General features: G+C 42.0%; 1 protein-coding gene across 1 annotated transcript in view; it reads left to right on the top strand.

Annotated features, from left to right (window-relative positions):
- The window catches only part of DNAH6 (dynein axonemal heavy chain 6), a 307800-nt gene that overhangs the window by 137183 nt on the left and 156139 nt on the right, over positions 1-14478 (top strand). The window contains exons 37-38 of the mRNA XM_060187710.1: positions 8138-8359; positions 13265-13412. Coding sequence (XP_060043693.1) covers positions 8138-8359; positions 13265-13412 — 370 coding nt within the window. The remainder of the gene's footprint in view (positions 1-8137; positions 8360-13264; positions 13413-14478) is intronic.

Here is a 14478-nt window from a genome sequence, read left to right as displayed (position 1 = left end):
CCTTTGGGCCCCCTTATCAAAGATTAGATGTCCATAGGTGAGGGGATTTATTTCTGGGCTTTCAGTTCTGTTCCACTGGTCTGTGTGCCTATTTTTGTTCCAGTACCATGCTGTTTTGATAATGATGGCTTTATAATATAGTTTAAGGTCTGGGAGTGTGATGCCTCCATTTCTGTTTCTTTTCCTCAAGATGCTTTTGGCAATTCTAGGTGATTTCAGGTTCCAGATAAATGATTGTAGTGTTTGTTCTATTGTCTTAAAGAAGCTTGGTGGAACTTTGATGGGTATTGCATTAAATTTGTATATGGCTCTGGGGAGAATATTCATTTTGATGATATTTATTCTTCCAGTCCATGAGCATGGGATATCTTTCCATTTCTTGGTATCAGTTTCTATTTCCTTGAGTAGCGGCTCATAGTTTTCAGCATACAAGTCTTTCACTTCTTTGGTCAACTTTATTCCTAGGTATTTGATTGATTTTGCTTAAATAGTAAATGGGAGTGATTTCTGGATGTCTTCTTCTTCAGATTTAGTGTTTGCATAAAGAAATGCCACTGATTTTTGTACATTGATTTTGTAGCCTGATACCTTGCTATATTGCCTAATAACTTCCAGTAATTTTCTGCTGGATTCTTTGGGTCTTTCTATGTATACTATCATATCATCTGCAAATAGTGAGAGCTTGACTTCTTCCCTTCCAATCTGTATTCCTTTGATTTCTTTCTCTTGCCTGATTGCTATGGCAAGAACTTCCAATACTATGTTGAAGAGTAATGGTGACAGTGGACAGCCCTTTCTAGCCCCCAATCTGAGGGGGAATGCTTTCAGTTTCTGTGCATTGAGTATGAAGTTGGCTGTAGGTTTGCTATATATAGACTACACTATCTTGAGGAATTTCCCATCTATTCCCATTTTTTGTAGAGTTTTGAGCATGAATGGGTGTTGGATTTTGTCAAAGGCTTTCTCTGCATCTATTGAGATAATCATGTGGTTTTTGGTTTTGCTTTTATTGATGTGGTGAATGACATTGATTGACTTACAGATGTTGAACCAGCCTTGCATTTCTAGGATGAATCCCACTTGGTCGTGATGAACAATCTTTTTGATATGTTGCTGTATCTGGTTGGCCAAGATCTTGTTTAATATTTTGGCATCTATGTTCATCAGAGATATTGGTCTGTAGTTTTCCTTTTTTGTTCTGTCCCTATCAGCTTTTGGTATCAGGGTGATGTTGGCTTCATAGAAGGTGGAGGGAGTATTCCTGTTATTCAATCTTATGGAATAGCTAAGATCGACCCAGTCTGGAAAAGAGAAATTTCCCATGAGTGGTCATCCCACTTCCGGTTATCTTGTCCATCTCCAAAAATCTCTCCCTTTACACTGTCTGAACTGGAGGACGCTTTGAAGAGGGTTATACCGGGAACAGCTGCTGGCTATGATAACATCACCCCAGAACTCATTCTTAACCTGGGCCCTGCAGCAAAGAAGTGGCTTGCTTCATTCCCATCCCACATCTTGGAATCTGAGTCTATGCCCAAAGTTTGGCGTCGTGCGAAGATTATAGCGGTTTTGAAACCAAAAAAGACCCAACACTGGCCGCCAGCTATAGACCAATTTCTCTCCTCTCCGTGTGTTACAAACTCCTTGAGAGGCTGCTTCTGTCACATATTTCTCATCTTACAGAGAAATTCCTATCACCCGCCCAGGCTGGTTTCCGCCCAGGAAGATTTACCTGCGAACAAGCCCTGGCCCTCTCAACTTACATTGAAAATGGATTCCAGAAGAATTTAAAGATGGGTGCTGTCTTTGTTGATCTCACAGCAGCCTATGACACGGTCTGGCACTGTGGTCTCCTGGTCAAGATCTCAAGATGCCTGCCCCCATGGGTGGCCAACACTATACCGTTTCTTCTCCAAAACAGAAGATTCCGGGTACATCTGGGTGACAAGTCTAGCAGATGGAGACTTGTCTCAAGTGGCCTCCCACAGGGCTCTGTTCTGGCTCCTACGCTATTTAATATTTACATCAATGACCTCCCAGAAACTTCTTCAAGGAAGTTCATCTACGCCGATGACATCTGCTGTGCAACTCAGGCATCAAAGTTCGACATCCTTGAGGAAACACTCACGAAAGACATGTCTGTGATATCTGATTACTGTAAAAAATGGCAACTAATTCCTATCACTGCAAAAACGGAATCATCTGTTTTCCATCTACACCATGCCTTGGCCACGCGTGAGCTTAATGTGCAGCTTGGCGATACGAGAATCCAGCATGAAGCCCAGCCAGTCTATCTTGGCGTTACTCTCGATCGCACTCTGTCATTTCACAAACATCTCATAAAAACTGCAGCAAAGGTGGGCACGAGGAATAACATCATTGCAAGACTGGCCAGCTCCTCACGGGGCGCGAGCGCTTCCACACTACGATCATCATCTCTGGCATTATGCTATTCCACTGCAGAATACTGTGCCCCAGTATGGTTCCGTAGCCCCCATGTCCACTTGGTCGATTCCAAATTTTATTCCTCCATGAGGATAATTTCTGGAACCATCCGTTCCACCCCGGTTCCATGGCTGCCAGTTCTTAGCAACATTGCGCCGCCAGATATTCATCGGGATGCAGCATCATCTAAGTTCATTTCCCACGTCTACGCTCGGCCGGACTTGCCAATATACACAGATATCTTCGCCCACCCTGTTCAACGCTTGACGTCTCGTCACCCAATCTGGTCCCCTATGCCTACACTGAACTTCTCTGTTCCAGTCTCTTGGAAACAGAGCTGGCAGTCAGCTGAGGTAAAGAACAAACACCTCATCACATAACCCTGCAAGCGTCAACCCGGCTTTGACCTAGCACGTTATGATTGGGCTCTCCTCAATCACTATCAAACAGGCCATGGCCAGTGCGCCGCTGTGTTCCATCGCTGGGGAGCCAGAGACGACCTGAACTGCCCCTGAGGCTCCAGACAGACTGTGACCCACATAGTCAACGACTGCCACCTCTCCAGATTCAAAGGAGGTCTCGAAACTTTACATCAGGCTCAACCTGATGCTGTTGACTATCTACGGAAGAAGGGCAAACACTAGAAGAAGAAGAATGGAATAGCTTAAGAAGTATGGGAATTAACTGTTTCCTGAACGTTTTGTGGAATTCATTTGTGAAGCCATCTGGTCCAGGACTTTTGTTGTTGGGGAGATTGTTAATAACGGCTTCAATTTCTTTGTCTGTGAATGGTGCATTTAGATTTTGTAGTTCTTCTTGGTTCAGTTTTGGAAGGGCATATGTTTCTATGAATTGTTCCATTTCTTCCAGATTCTCTAACTTGGTGGCATATAGTTCTTTATAGAAGTTTTACAGGATTTTCTGGATTTCTGTGGTGTCAGTTGTGATATCTCCAACATCACTTACAATTCTATTAATTTGAGTCTTCTCTCTTTTTTGTTTGGTTAGTCTGGCTAGGGGTTTGTCAATTTTATTTAATCTTTCAAAGAACCAACATTTGGCTTCATTGATCTTTTGTATGGTTCTTTTATTTTCGATGTTGTTTATTTCTGCTCTAACTTTAGTGATTTCTGTCCTTCTGGTTGCTTTAGGGTTCCTTTGTTCCTCTTCCTCTAAGTCCTTGAGATGTGCAGTAAGGTCATTCATTTTAGCTTCTTCTTGGTGTTTAATATGTGATTGTATGGCTATAAGTTTCCCTCTCAGTACTGCTTTAGCTGTGTCCCAAATATTTTGATAGGTTGTGTCTTCATTTTCATTTGTTTCCAGGAACATTTGAATTTCCTGCTTCAGTGAGTCTCTGACCAAGTGGTTCTTAAGGAGTATGTTGTTTAGTTTCCAAATTCTGTGACTTTTAATAATTTTCTGTTTGTTGTTAAATGTTAGTTTTACTCCACTGTGATCTGAGAAGATACTAGAAGATTTCAATGCTCTTGAATTTATTGATGCTGTCTTTGTGGCCTAACATGTGGTCTATCCTTGAGTATGTGTTATGTGGATTTGAAAAGAAGGTGCATTCCAGTTTTTTGGGGTGGAGGAGTCTGAAAATGTCCAAGAGGTCTAGTCTGTCAATATCTTAATTCAGTTCTCTTGTATCTTTGTTGGTTCTCTGCCTTGTTGATCTGTCTAAGTGTGAGAGTGGAGTATTGAAGTCTCCCACTATTATTGTATTACTATTGATGTATTTTTGAAATTCTTTCAGTAGGCGCTTGACGAATTAGATGGTCCCTCATTGGGTGCATAGATCTTAATGATTGTTAAGTCTTCTTGGCTGATTGATCCTCTAATCATTATGTAATGTCCTTGCCTATCTTTTATTACTTTATTTAATTTAAAATCTATCGTGTCTGAGATGAGAATGGCTGTTCCTGCCCTTTTTTATGGTCCATTAGCCTGTATGATAGTTTTCCATCCTTTCATTTTAAGTCTGTGTTTATCTTGTTGTGACAGATGGGATTCTTGCAAGCAGCATATGGTTGGGTTATGTTTTCCGATCCATCCCCCCACCCTGTGCCTTTTGATGGGTGAGTTTAAGCCATTGATGTTTATTGATATTATAGATTTAATGTATTGTAGTGCCATTGTTCAAAAAAAATTTTTGTTTGCTCTGATATATTGCCAGTATTATAGTGATGTTCTTGTTTATAAGAGGTCTTTTAGAACCTCTTTCAGGGCTAGCTTGGTGATGGTTGCCTCCTTAACTGTTGTTTATCTAAGAAGGTTTTGATCCCTCCATCTAGTTTGAATGAAAGTCTAGCAGGATATATTATCCTTGGTTGAAACCCTTTTTATTTCAGGGCTTGATAGATATCTTGCCATTCCCTTCTGGCTTTTAGAGTTTGAGTGGAGAAGTCTGCAGATAATCTTATGGGTTTTCTTCTGTATGTGACTTTTTGTTTCTCTCCTGCAGCCTTTAGGATCCTTTCTTTATCCTTACTTCTTCTCGTTGTCACTATGATGTGTCTTGGTGTCTTCAGGTCTGGGTTGATTCTGTTTGGTACTCTCTGGGCCTCTTGAATCTTGATGTCCTTTCTGTTATTGAGGTCTGGGAAGTTTTCTTCTATTATTTCCTCTAGAATGTTTGCTTCCCCTTCCTCTCTTTCTTCCTCCGGCAGGCCAATTATACGAATGTTACTTCTTTTGAGATCATCCCATATGTCTCTGTTGTTATTTTCAGTGTCTCTCAATCTCTTTTGAGGCTTTTTCACCTCTTTCTTCGTTTTCTTTCAGTCATCCTCTGTCTGACTAATTCTGTTTTCTGCTTCTGTTAGTCTGCTTTCCCTTGCCTCAGCTTCTTTCTTCATTAAAGCTATTTCAGCTTTCAGTTCTCTAATTGCCTCAAGATAATCAGTATTTTCCTTGGGGGTCTCAACTGTTGTTTCCCTAATACTGCCATTCCTTTCTTCCAATGTTGTTTTCATTTCTGTGATTAATAAGTTTATTATTGCTTGCATACTTTTCTTATCTATAGTTACTTCTGGCTGATTTATAGTTTCTTCTGGGCTCTTGTCTTCATTCATTGGAGTAGCAGTTTTATTTGTTTTTGATCTACCCATTTTTTTGATTTATGTATTTCTTTTTTTTATATGCTCTGTTGTTCCTCAGTTGTTGTGTCTTGAGTACAAGTAACACTGTACTAAATACCTTTATGACAATTGCACTCACCATCCTCAGGAATTACAGTAGCAACTGAAGCAAGTATTGAAGTAGTTTAATCGTTACCAGTTAGCCAAACAATTTTTCCAGTCTGTGAAAAAATAGTAACCAAATCCCAGTGAATAAAGAGAAAAGAAAGAAAGGATAGCAAGAATAGACAGTTATGCAAATCTACTATCCACTGTATATTCTAGGGGTAATAAGAGGGGAATGGGAACTAGAGCAGAGATACCCACATAGAGCGTCCATTCTGAGTCAGATTTCTTCCCCAAAATAATTCACAAATTCAGAAAGGCAAAGAAGAAGGAAGAAGTGTATGACAAGATTAAAAAAAAAAAAGAGAGAGAGAGAGACAAGAGAGAGAAAAGGTAAAAGATAAGAAAAAGAGCTGTAATTAAAGAGCAGTGAAAGGAAATTCCCAAATGTGTATCAGTGAATTCAAAAAAGCACACTGTTTGTTGGTGTGGGGGCTGGGGGCTGTGACTTTGGAAGCTGTAGGATTAAGGAAGAAGGGATGACAAGAATGAGAAAAAGAAAAAAAAAGAAAGAGAGAGAGAAAAAAATAAAAAGATAAGAAAAAGAACAGTCATAAAAGGGCAGTGAAAGGAAAGGGTTTTTCTTTTTAATGTATTTATTTTTAATTATTTAATTAGCTATGCAGGGTGAGGTGGGTGTGTTGACTACTTAGAAAGAAAAAAGTCCAGAGGTTTCAGAAGGGTATAGACTTAGAATTAATGATATTCCCTGGTGGGACAGGAATTTGGTAAAGAAAAGGACTGGTTATGGGGGGGGGGGGGCCAGGAAGGAGGTATGTTTGAAAATTAAAAGGAAGAAAAAAAATTTTTTTTCCTTTTTTTTTTCTTCCTTTTTTCCCTACTCTAATTCTTAACCCAAATTAAGTTATAGTCCCCTCCTTGGTGTCGCTGCTAAGACCCCTTATTAGCTGGCTTGCTAAAGGCAGAAAATCCTACCGTTTCCAGGAGATGTGGTCAGAACTCAGCCACTAGCAGCTTCTCAGTCCGCCATCTTCCGGGAAACCCCCCCCCCCCGAAGCTTTTTTAAAGGATTTCTCAAAGATGAAAACTAGCTCCAAGTCCTTTTGATCCAATGAGAGCTGTACTCAAGGATGTCCTCGGATCCGCCTCAGGGTTTCGGTCGTCCCCGGAGACTCCCAAGAGAAAGCCCCCGAGCTACAGTGATCCCTCCCGGTCCTCTGCCAGCTGCCCAGCAGCACTCTGCAACAGGCGGAGGAGCCGCCTTCCCGGGCCGAGGACAGTGCCCGGCGCACCCGCCTTGCCTGCCGCAGCCTGGGAAGTCTGGAGCAGCCCACCCGCTAGTCCGTGCCACCTCTACTCTAATTCTTAACCCAAATTAAGTTATAGTCACCTCCTTGGTGTCACCACTAGGACCCCTTATTGACTGGCCTGCTAAAGGCAGAAAATCCTACCATTTCCAGAAGATGTGATCAGAGCTCAAGCCACTAGCAGCTTCTCAGTCCGCCATCTTCCTGCCTCATTCTTGAGCATTTTAACGTGTGCTCAACCAGGTATTCCACCACCCAGCCCTTCTGAAAATATAAAATTTTATTAAAATTGTTTCTAAAATAATTTATGTTAACCATGAATAGCATTTATTGTATTAAAATTTTTTAGGATTCCTTGTGAGTATACAAAGAAAATAAAGGGTAAATGTATTTTAAAACTCCTGATGATCAATAAGATATATCCTCCACGAATACTTAATTTTCATCTATACTTCCTGACCCATAGTTCCCCAAACCCTTGGAGTTTTCTTTGTGATTATAGCAATCAAGGTGACTTATTTGGAAGGAGGTGACTTTTGGAAACATTTTCAGTTAGGGATTGGCTTCCAGAAGAATCAACCATGTTATTAGAAAATTGAAGCTTCCAGTCCTATCCCCTTGGCCTCTGGATAGGGGTGCAAGGTTGGAGACTGAATTCAGTTGCTAATTACCAAGGATTTTATCTATCTTGATACACAATAAAGCCTCCCAAAAAAGCCCAGAGGAGCGGGGTTAGATCATTTCTAGGGTGGTAACAATATGGAGATTTGGGGAGATGGCTCACTTGGAGAAAACATGAGACCTCTATACTCTTTTCCCACACCTTGAGATATTACTAATGTGCTTGTGTCACCCATGTGGATTTGAAGATTACTGAAGGTAGAGACTAGGCACTTCCCCACAACACCAAGAACAGAACTTGGAGTAAAACCCTAGATAGGACGTGAATTAAAATGCTCTACACGTCTAATACAGGATTTTAACATCACTAACACATCTTTTCATGCATTGTTAGAGGATTATGTTTAAAGAGTTATATTCTATTACCCTAAACAAATACTTCTCTGCAAAGAATTTTGACTTTATTTCTATCTTCTGACTGCCTTTATTTCTGCGAGACTGTTTCTATTGCAGCATATCAGTCCTACTGAGAGTGATATTTAGTTTTATTCCTAGCTTCCCAGTTCTGGAGATCTGTGGAGCATTCACATGGACTTTGACACCAAACGGCTGGACCCATGGGAACGAATAATACCCACCTTCAAATACAACCGAGATGTTCCATTCTTTGAAATGCTTGTTCCCACAGCTGACACAGTGCGTTTTGGGTACCTAATGGAAAAGCTACTGGCAGTCCATCGATCAGTGCTGTTTACTGGGATAACTGGAGTTGGAAAGGTAAGAATCCTAGAGGGATGGCGGTGATGCACTCAGTTAAGCACACATAGTACTAAGCCCAAGGACCCATACAAGGCTTCAGGTTCGAGGCCCCACTCCTCACCTACAGAGGGGAATGCTTCACAAGCAGTGAAGCAGGTCTGCACGTGTCTGTCTTTCTCTCTCCCTCTATCTCCCCTTCCTCTCTCAATTTTTCTCTGTCCTATCCAATAAAAGAAATGGCTGCCAAGACCAGTGGATTCATAGTGCTGGCACCTAGTCCAAGTGAAGGTGAAAGGAAGAGGAAAGAAGGAAGCAAAAAAGGGAGGGAAGGGAGGGAGGAAGGAAGGGAGGAAGGAAGGAAGGAAGGAAGGAAAGAGGGCTGGCCTACATTGGACAGGAAGTTCTGTCCAGTGCTGGCAAAATAGCTCATTGGGATAATGTGCTGCTTTGCTGTTGTTGAGCCAGATGTTGTTGTGTAAAGGCCGCAGAGATGAGAGATGGGGTCTGGAGCGAAGAGGAAACACAAATATTTATTTGCACTGGAACCTCAGAGTTGGGTGCTAGAGAAGCAGGTTGGGCCACGTGGAGGTAGCGAAAATGGCCGCCTCACACAGTAACCTTTCCTGCATCTGAACACTGGAGTGAAGCGCTGGCAAGAGAGCGAGGTGCGGAAAACAAAGGGTTTTTATAGGAGTAGCTTTCACGAGAATGGGAAGGGGGAGGAGTAACCATAGCACTCCAGGATAGGATGATAACTCTCGTGAGAATGGGAGGGGGGAGGAGTAACCAAAGCACTCCAAATATCACGGGGATATAGACAATGTCCTGAGGGCATAACATGGCGGAACAGGCACTCCAAGAATGTCCCAACTCTCACGGGAACTAGTAGCCTGAGGGGAAAACATGGCAGATGTGAATGCATCTGCACAATTTCCCAGCATCTCCCCCTTTCCTTTTATCTAATGCCCAGGGCAACAGTGTGTAAAGTCTGTGTCGCTGTCGGCCCGCAACAACGACACGGACACCAGAGTCTTCTTCCTCAATTCCCTTTATTTCCTTCTTATGGCCACCTTAAGTACCTTTCACTGTTACATAGTCAGCCAATGGGCATTAAGCAAGCATACAGCATTCATAGATCATGCAGCCTTCTACCAATCATAAAACAGTTCACGTGTACAGCACGCAGTCTGTGAAGTTGAATCGTCCAACTTCTGTAAAGTTGTTTACCACTTTACTGGTTTAGCCACCACGTGGCCGGTGCCTTACAACATCTTGGATAAACAGTATGTGGCCTCTGGCTCCCTGACGGAAAGGGGGGTTGCTCTGACTGGAGGCGTGGTCGATCTAACTGGAGGCGGGGTTTCCCTGACTGGAGACATGGTCGCAGCATATCAGGACATTGGTTACACCAATGTCCTTGGCGACCGCACTGAAAGCAGGCCCCGTTTTGATTACATGGGGTAACTGCATAAACCTGTGTCATAGCAGATGCCCCATAATTGCCTGATGTAAGTTCCTGTGTTGCTAAAATCCAATTATCTGGGTGTAGGTGTTTAAGATTAAGGCATGCCTGACAGAATTGTGGTATCATGCCTTCCCAGACAATAGAGCACAGGAGTAGTGAGCGGACGTCAGGATTATAAACCTTTCTCTCTAAGCTTGTCTTCACCCTTGAGATGAAGCTCGCTAATGATTCATCAGTGCCTTGGCGAAGAGAGTTAATGGGAACTGACGAATCTACATTGGGTGGGGTCACCCTTTCCCATGCTTGTGTTTCAGAGATGCGTACCTGTTCAAAATAACCAGTTGGAAACCTGGCTTCTGCCTGCTGAGCTCCAGATTCATAAGCTCCTTCTCCAAACAAAGCATCAGAATCCCATTCTACCTGTTTGTTACTATTTTCCTGTACTGTCTAGAGCACTCATCGCGGAAGCATGCCTTCCACTGTAGGTAGAGGGGGTCTGGGAGTGCAGCATGAGCCAGGTCCTTCCAATCCTGGGGCGTGTTAAGATGGTGGTAAAGACTCCTTAAAACGGACTTGGTCCATGGAGTGTGCATTCCGTCCTCCCTGACCGCTTGCCTAAGTGCTCGGAGAACTTCAGAGGAGTATGGCTGCCACAACTGAGGGTTTTGTTTAGAAGGGACCACGTTTACTGGGAAGGTGTGGATTTGGTCCGATGACACTGGGGAGAGATCTATGGAAGTGGAAGGTGCTGTAGAAACTGCTGTAGTGGCAGGGGAAACTGAACACGTATCTACGGGGATGGAGTTCTTGGGGTGGACTGCAAATGGTTTAAGGTCCTTAAATGCTGAAAAAATATCCTTTAACTCTCGTATCTCAGCCACAAGGTCTCTTAATGATGAAGTATTAGCAGGGGGAGGAGTCAAAGAAGTGGAAGCCGCAGCAAGAGAAACCGAACCTGTGTCTGTGGGGAGAGCTGGGGGAGGGGTCAAAGGAGCAGCCGAACACGTGTCTGCGGGGGCTGTGGGGGGAGGGGTCGTGGAAGCAGAAGCCGCTGCAGAAGAAAGCAGACACGTGTCTCCAGGGGCAGTGGGGGGAGGGGTCATGGAAGCGGAAGCTGCCGCAGGAGAAACCGAACATGTGTCTCCGGAGGCAGCGGTTTTGGGGCTGACTGCAGATTGCTTAGGGTGTTTAAGTCTTAAGCAAATATCCTTTAACTCCTGTATCTCAGCCTCAAGGTCACTTAACCTTTTGGCAGGAGGCCTTTGTACATATCCTGAAAATAGTAAATATAGCCATGAGAACCCACGGTGTAGCGAAAATTAAAGCGTCTCTGAGATCGAAAGCCTGTCCCAGGAGAGAAGGATAGAATGTCTGGGACACCTCCTCATAAAATGGAAAAAATCCCATGGTGGAGGGAAACGCAGGGCCACAGAGGCAGGCGGATTCCACTTACCTGTGTCTGGGCGGCTTTTCTGGACCTCAGGCTGGGCGTGAGTGCAGGACACGTTGAGCGCCAGATGTTGTTGAGCCAGATGTTGTTGTGCGCAGGCTGCAGAGTTGAGAGAGAGGAGGGGTCCGGAGCGAAGAAGAAACACAAATCTTTATTTGCACTGGCACCTCAGAGTTGGGTGCTAGAGAAGCAGGTTGGGCCACGTGGAGGTAGCGAAAATGGCTGCCTCACGCAGTAACCTTTCCTGCATCTGAACACCGGAGTGAAGCGCTGGCAAGAGAGCGAGGTGCGGAAAACGAAGGGTTTTTATAGGAGTAGCTTTCATGAGAATGGGAAAGGGGAGGAGTAACCATAGCACTCCAGGATAGGATGATAACTCTCGTGAGAATGGGAGGGGGGAGGAGTAACCAAAGCACTCCAAATATCGCGGGGATATAGACGATGTCCTGAGAGCATAACATGGCAGAACAGGCACTCCGAGAATGTCCCAACTCTCACGGGAACTAGTTGCCTGAGGGGAAAACATGGTAGATGTGAATGCATCTACACAACTTTGCTGTGTATACAGTTCAAAGTCTAACCTCAACTGCATGGAGGGAAACTTTGCTATTGTGGTGTTTCTCCCTCTGTCTTTGCCTCTCTCATTCTGTGTCACTACCTTAAAAAAGCAGCCTCAAACAGTGCAGTGTAAGAGATGGGAAAAAGGGAGTTGGGCAATAGTGCAGTGGGTTAAGCGCACATGGCACAAAGCACAAGGAGCAGCATAAGGATCCCGGTTCGAACCCCTGGCTCCCCACCTGCAGGGGAGTAGCTTCACAAGTGGTGAAGCAGGTCTGCAGGTGTCTATCTTTCTCTCCCCCTCTCTGTCTTCCCCTCCTCTCTCCATTTCTCTCTGTCCTGTCCAACAACAACTACAACAATAAAATAACAAGGACAACTGAAGGGAATAAGTAAATAAATAAGGCAACAAAAATAAATAAACAAATATTTTTTAAAAAGAGATGGGGAAAAAAGTCCTTCTCAAAAGTAAGGATATGGTAGACTTAGAATTGTAAACCCATTAAAAATACATAATTTCTCTGGGGAGCTTTTGATTTTTAATCTCATCCATGAGGAATGAATGTAATTATATTAAATCTCTATTGACCTTGAGAATTATTCCTGAGTTTTTCAGGTTTTTAAATATATTTTTCAGGTTTTTTTATGTATCAGTGCTATATAATCCAGAGGACCTTGTGAACCAATATTTCATGTTTGGGGTTTTTACATTGTACCCCCTAGAATTTATGGGCCTAGCATTACTCAACTTAGGATGGAAATTCACTGTGGCCATTTGTAACCCCAGGAAAGTATTTATAAAAAGTCACTGTGTCCCATAGTAGCAATGGTGTTGTAAAAAAAAAAAGAAAGAAAGAAAAGAAAAGCATGAGGAAAATGATAATTGTTTATCTTCTTGGTTTCAGAGAGTACACATAACCAGAGATTGTCTGTTTTCTTTTTAAAATGTTTCTAAAAAGGAATTTGAGTCCTTCATGAATACTTGTTGTCAAGTTGATTTGAGTAGTACCCAAATTGAATTTCACTATGAAACTGTAATAAAGCTTTTTGCTGGGTTAGAGCTAATAAGTTGGTTCTAATAAATGCAATTAAAGGAATCTTGGGACAAGAAGAGAAAATATTTCAATATGGTTTTATTCCGTTTTGTCCTATTTCTGAGATAAATAACACAATGAATTTTCACAAACAATGGTAACCAAGCTATCTCTTGGACTTTGTACGAACGAAGGTGTCTTTTTTGGAAAGTGCAGGAAGATAGACAGGACTTTGGTGAAAGGTGTGCTAACTTACAGTGATCATGTATAGTTGTGAAACTATACCTCTGAAGTTTTATAATTTTGGAGAAACTCTTAAATAAAGTAATAAAAAATTTAAAAGCATTATTGCTGCTAGATACAATAGGAAGAAACAATTCTGAATGTAAATTCAATTAACCTTTTTTTATTTAAAGACTGTGATTGCCAAAGGATTGCTAAATAGAATTCAAGAATCAGCTGGATATGTTCCTGTTTATCTAAATTTTTCTGCTCAGACTTCATCTGTAAGAACACAAGAGATCATTGAATCAAAACTGGAAAGGAAAAGGAAAAATATTCTGGGTAAGAACTATAATTTCACTAATCTCATATAAATTATTTGTTAAGCTCATAAACCAGTACATGTACTAAGATTACAATTGGATATTTCTATGTTTTTCTTATTTTTAAAGGTGATTGTACTAGTGGTTTTACCCCCTTAGCTATTTACCAGATAGCTAAGTATCTCACTACTGACAAGCAAAAAAGCATCATCTTGAACTCAGAACATTCCTCCATTTGTTGAAGTGACTCTCCTTTCTCCATTTACTGTTTTGGACCCCCCCCCCCATCAAAAATGAATTTTCCGTAGGTATGGGGGATTGTTTCTGGGCTCTTAATTCTATTGTGCTGATTATGTGTCTATTTCTGTTCCAGTACCAGAGAATTCTGATTACAGAAACTCTATAGTATAGTTTGAGGTCAGCAAGTATGATGCCTCCAGTCTTACTCTTTTTTCTCAGGGTTGCTTTGGCAATCATAGGTATTTTCTGGTTCCAGATACATTCTTGTAGCTTTTCTTATATCCACTTAAAGGAAACTGGTGATATCTTGATGAGGATGGCATTAAGCCTGTATATGGCTTTGCATGGGATGGTCATTTTGACTATGAATCCTTCCAGTCCCTGAGCATGAGATATCTTTCCATTTCTTGTATCTCTGTTTCCTTGAAGAGTGACATAGTTTTCAGTGTGCAAATCTTTTACTTACTTTGTTAGCTTCTTTTTCAAATATTTTATTGTTTTTGCTAGAAAAACAATAGAAAAGGGGATTGATTTCTGAGTGTTTTCTTCTAATTTGTGTTTGCATAGAGCAGTGCCACTGATTTTTATGTATTGATATCCTAATCTGTCACTTTACTATTAATATGTTGTTAAATAATTTCCAGGAGTTTTCTTCCTTGGCTTTTTTTTTTTAATATCAGGAGGCCTGCCCAGTAAGAAAGGCTCTCCTTTTTAAAAATTATCTTTATTTGTTTATTGGATAGAGACAACCAGAAATCAAGAGGGGAGGGGGGGATAGAGAGGGAGAGACAAAGAAACAACTGCAACACTGCTTCACCATTCGCAAAGGTTTCCCCCTGCAGGTG

The sequence above is a fragment of the Erinaceus europaeus genome, chromosome 3 (genome assembly GCF_950295315.1).
Source record: "Erinaceus europaeus chromosome 3, mEriEur2.1, whole genome shotgun sequence".
Lineage (NCBI taxonomy): Eukaryota > Metazoa > Chordata > Mammalia > Eulipotyphla > Erinaceidae > Erinaceus > Erinaceus europaeus.
This window is presented reverse-complemented; position numbering and strand designations above follow the sequence as displayed.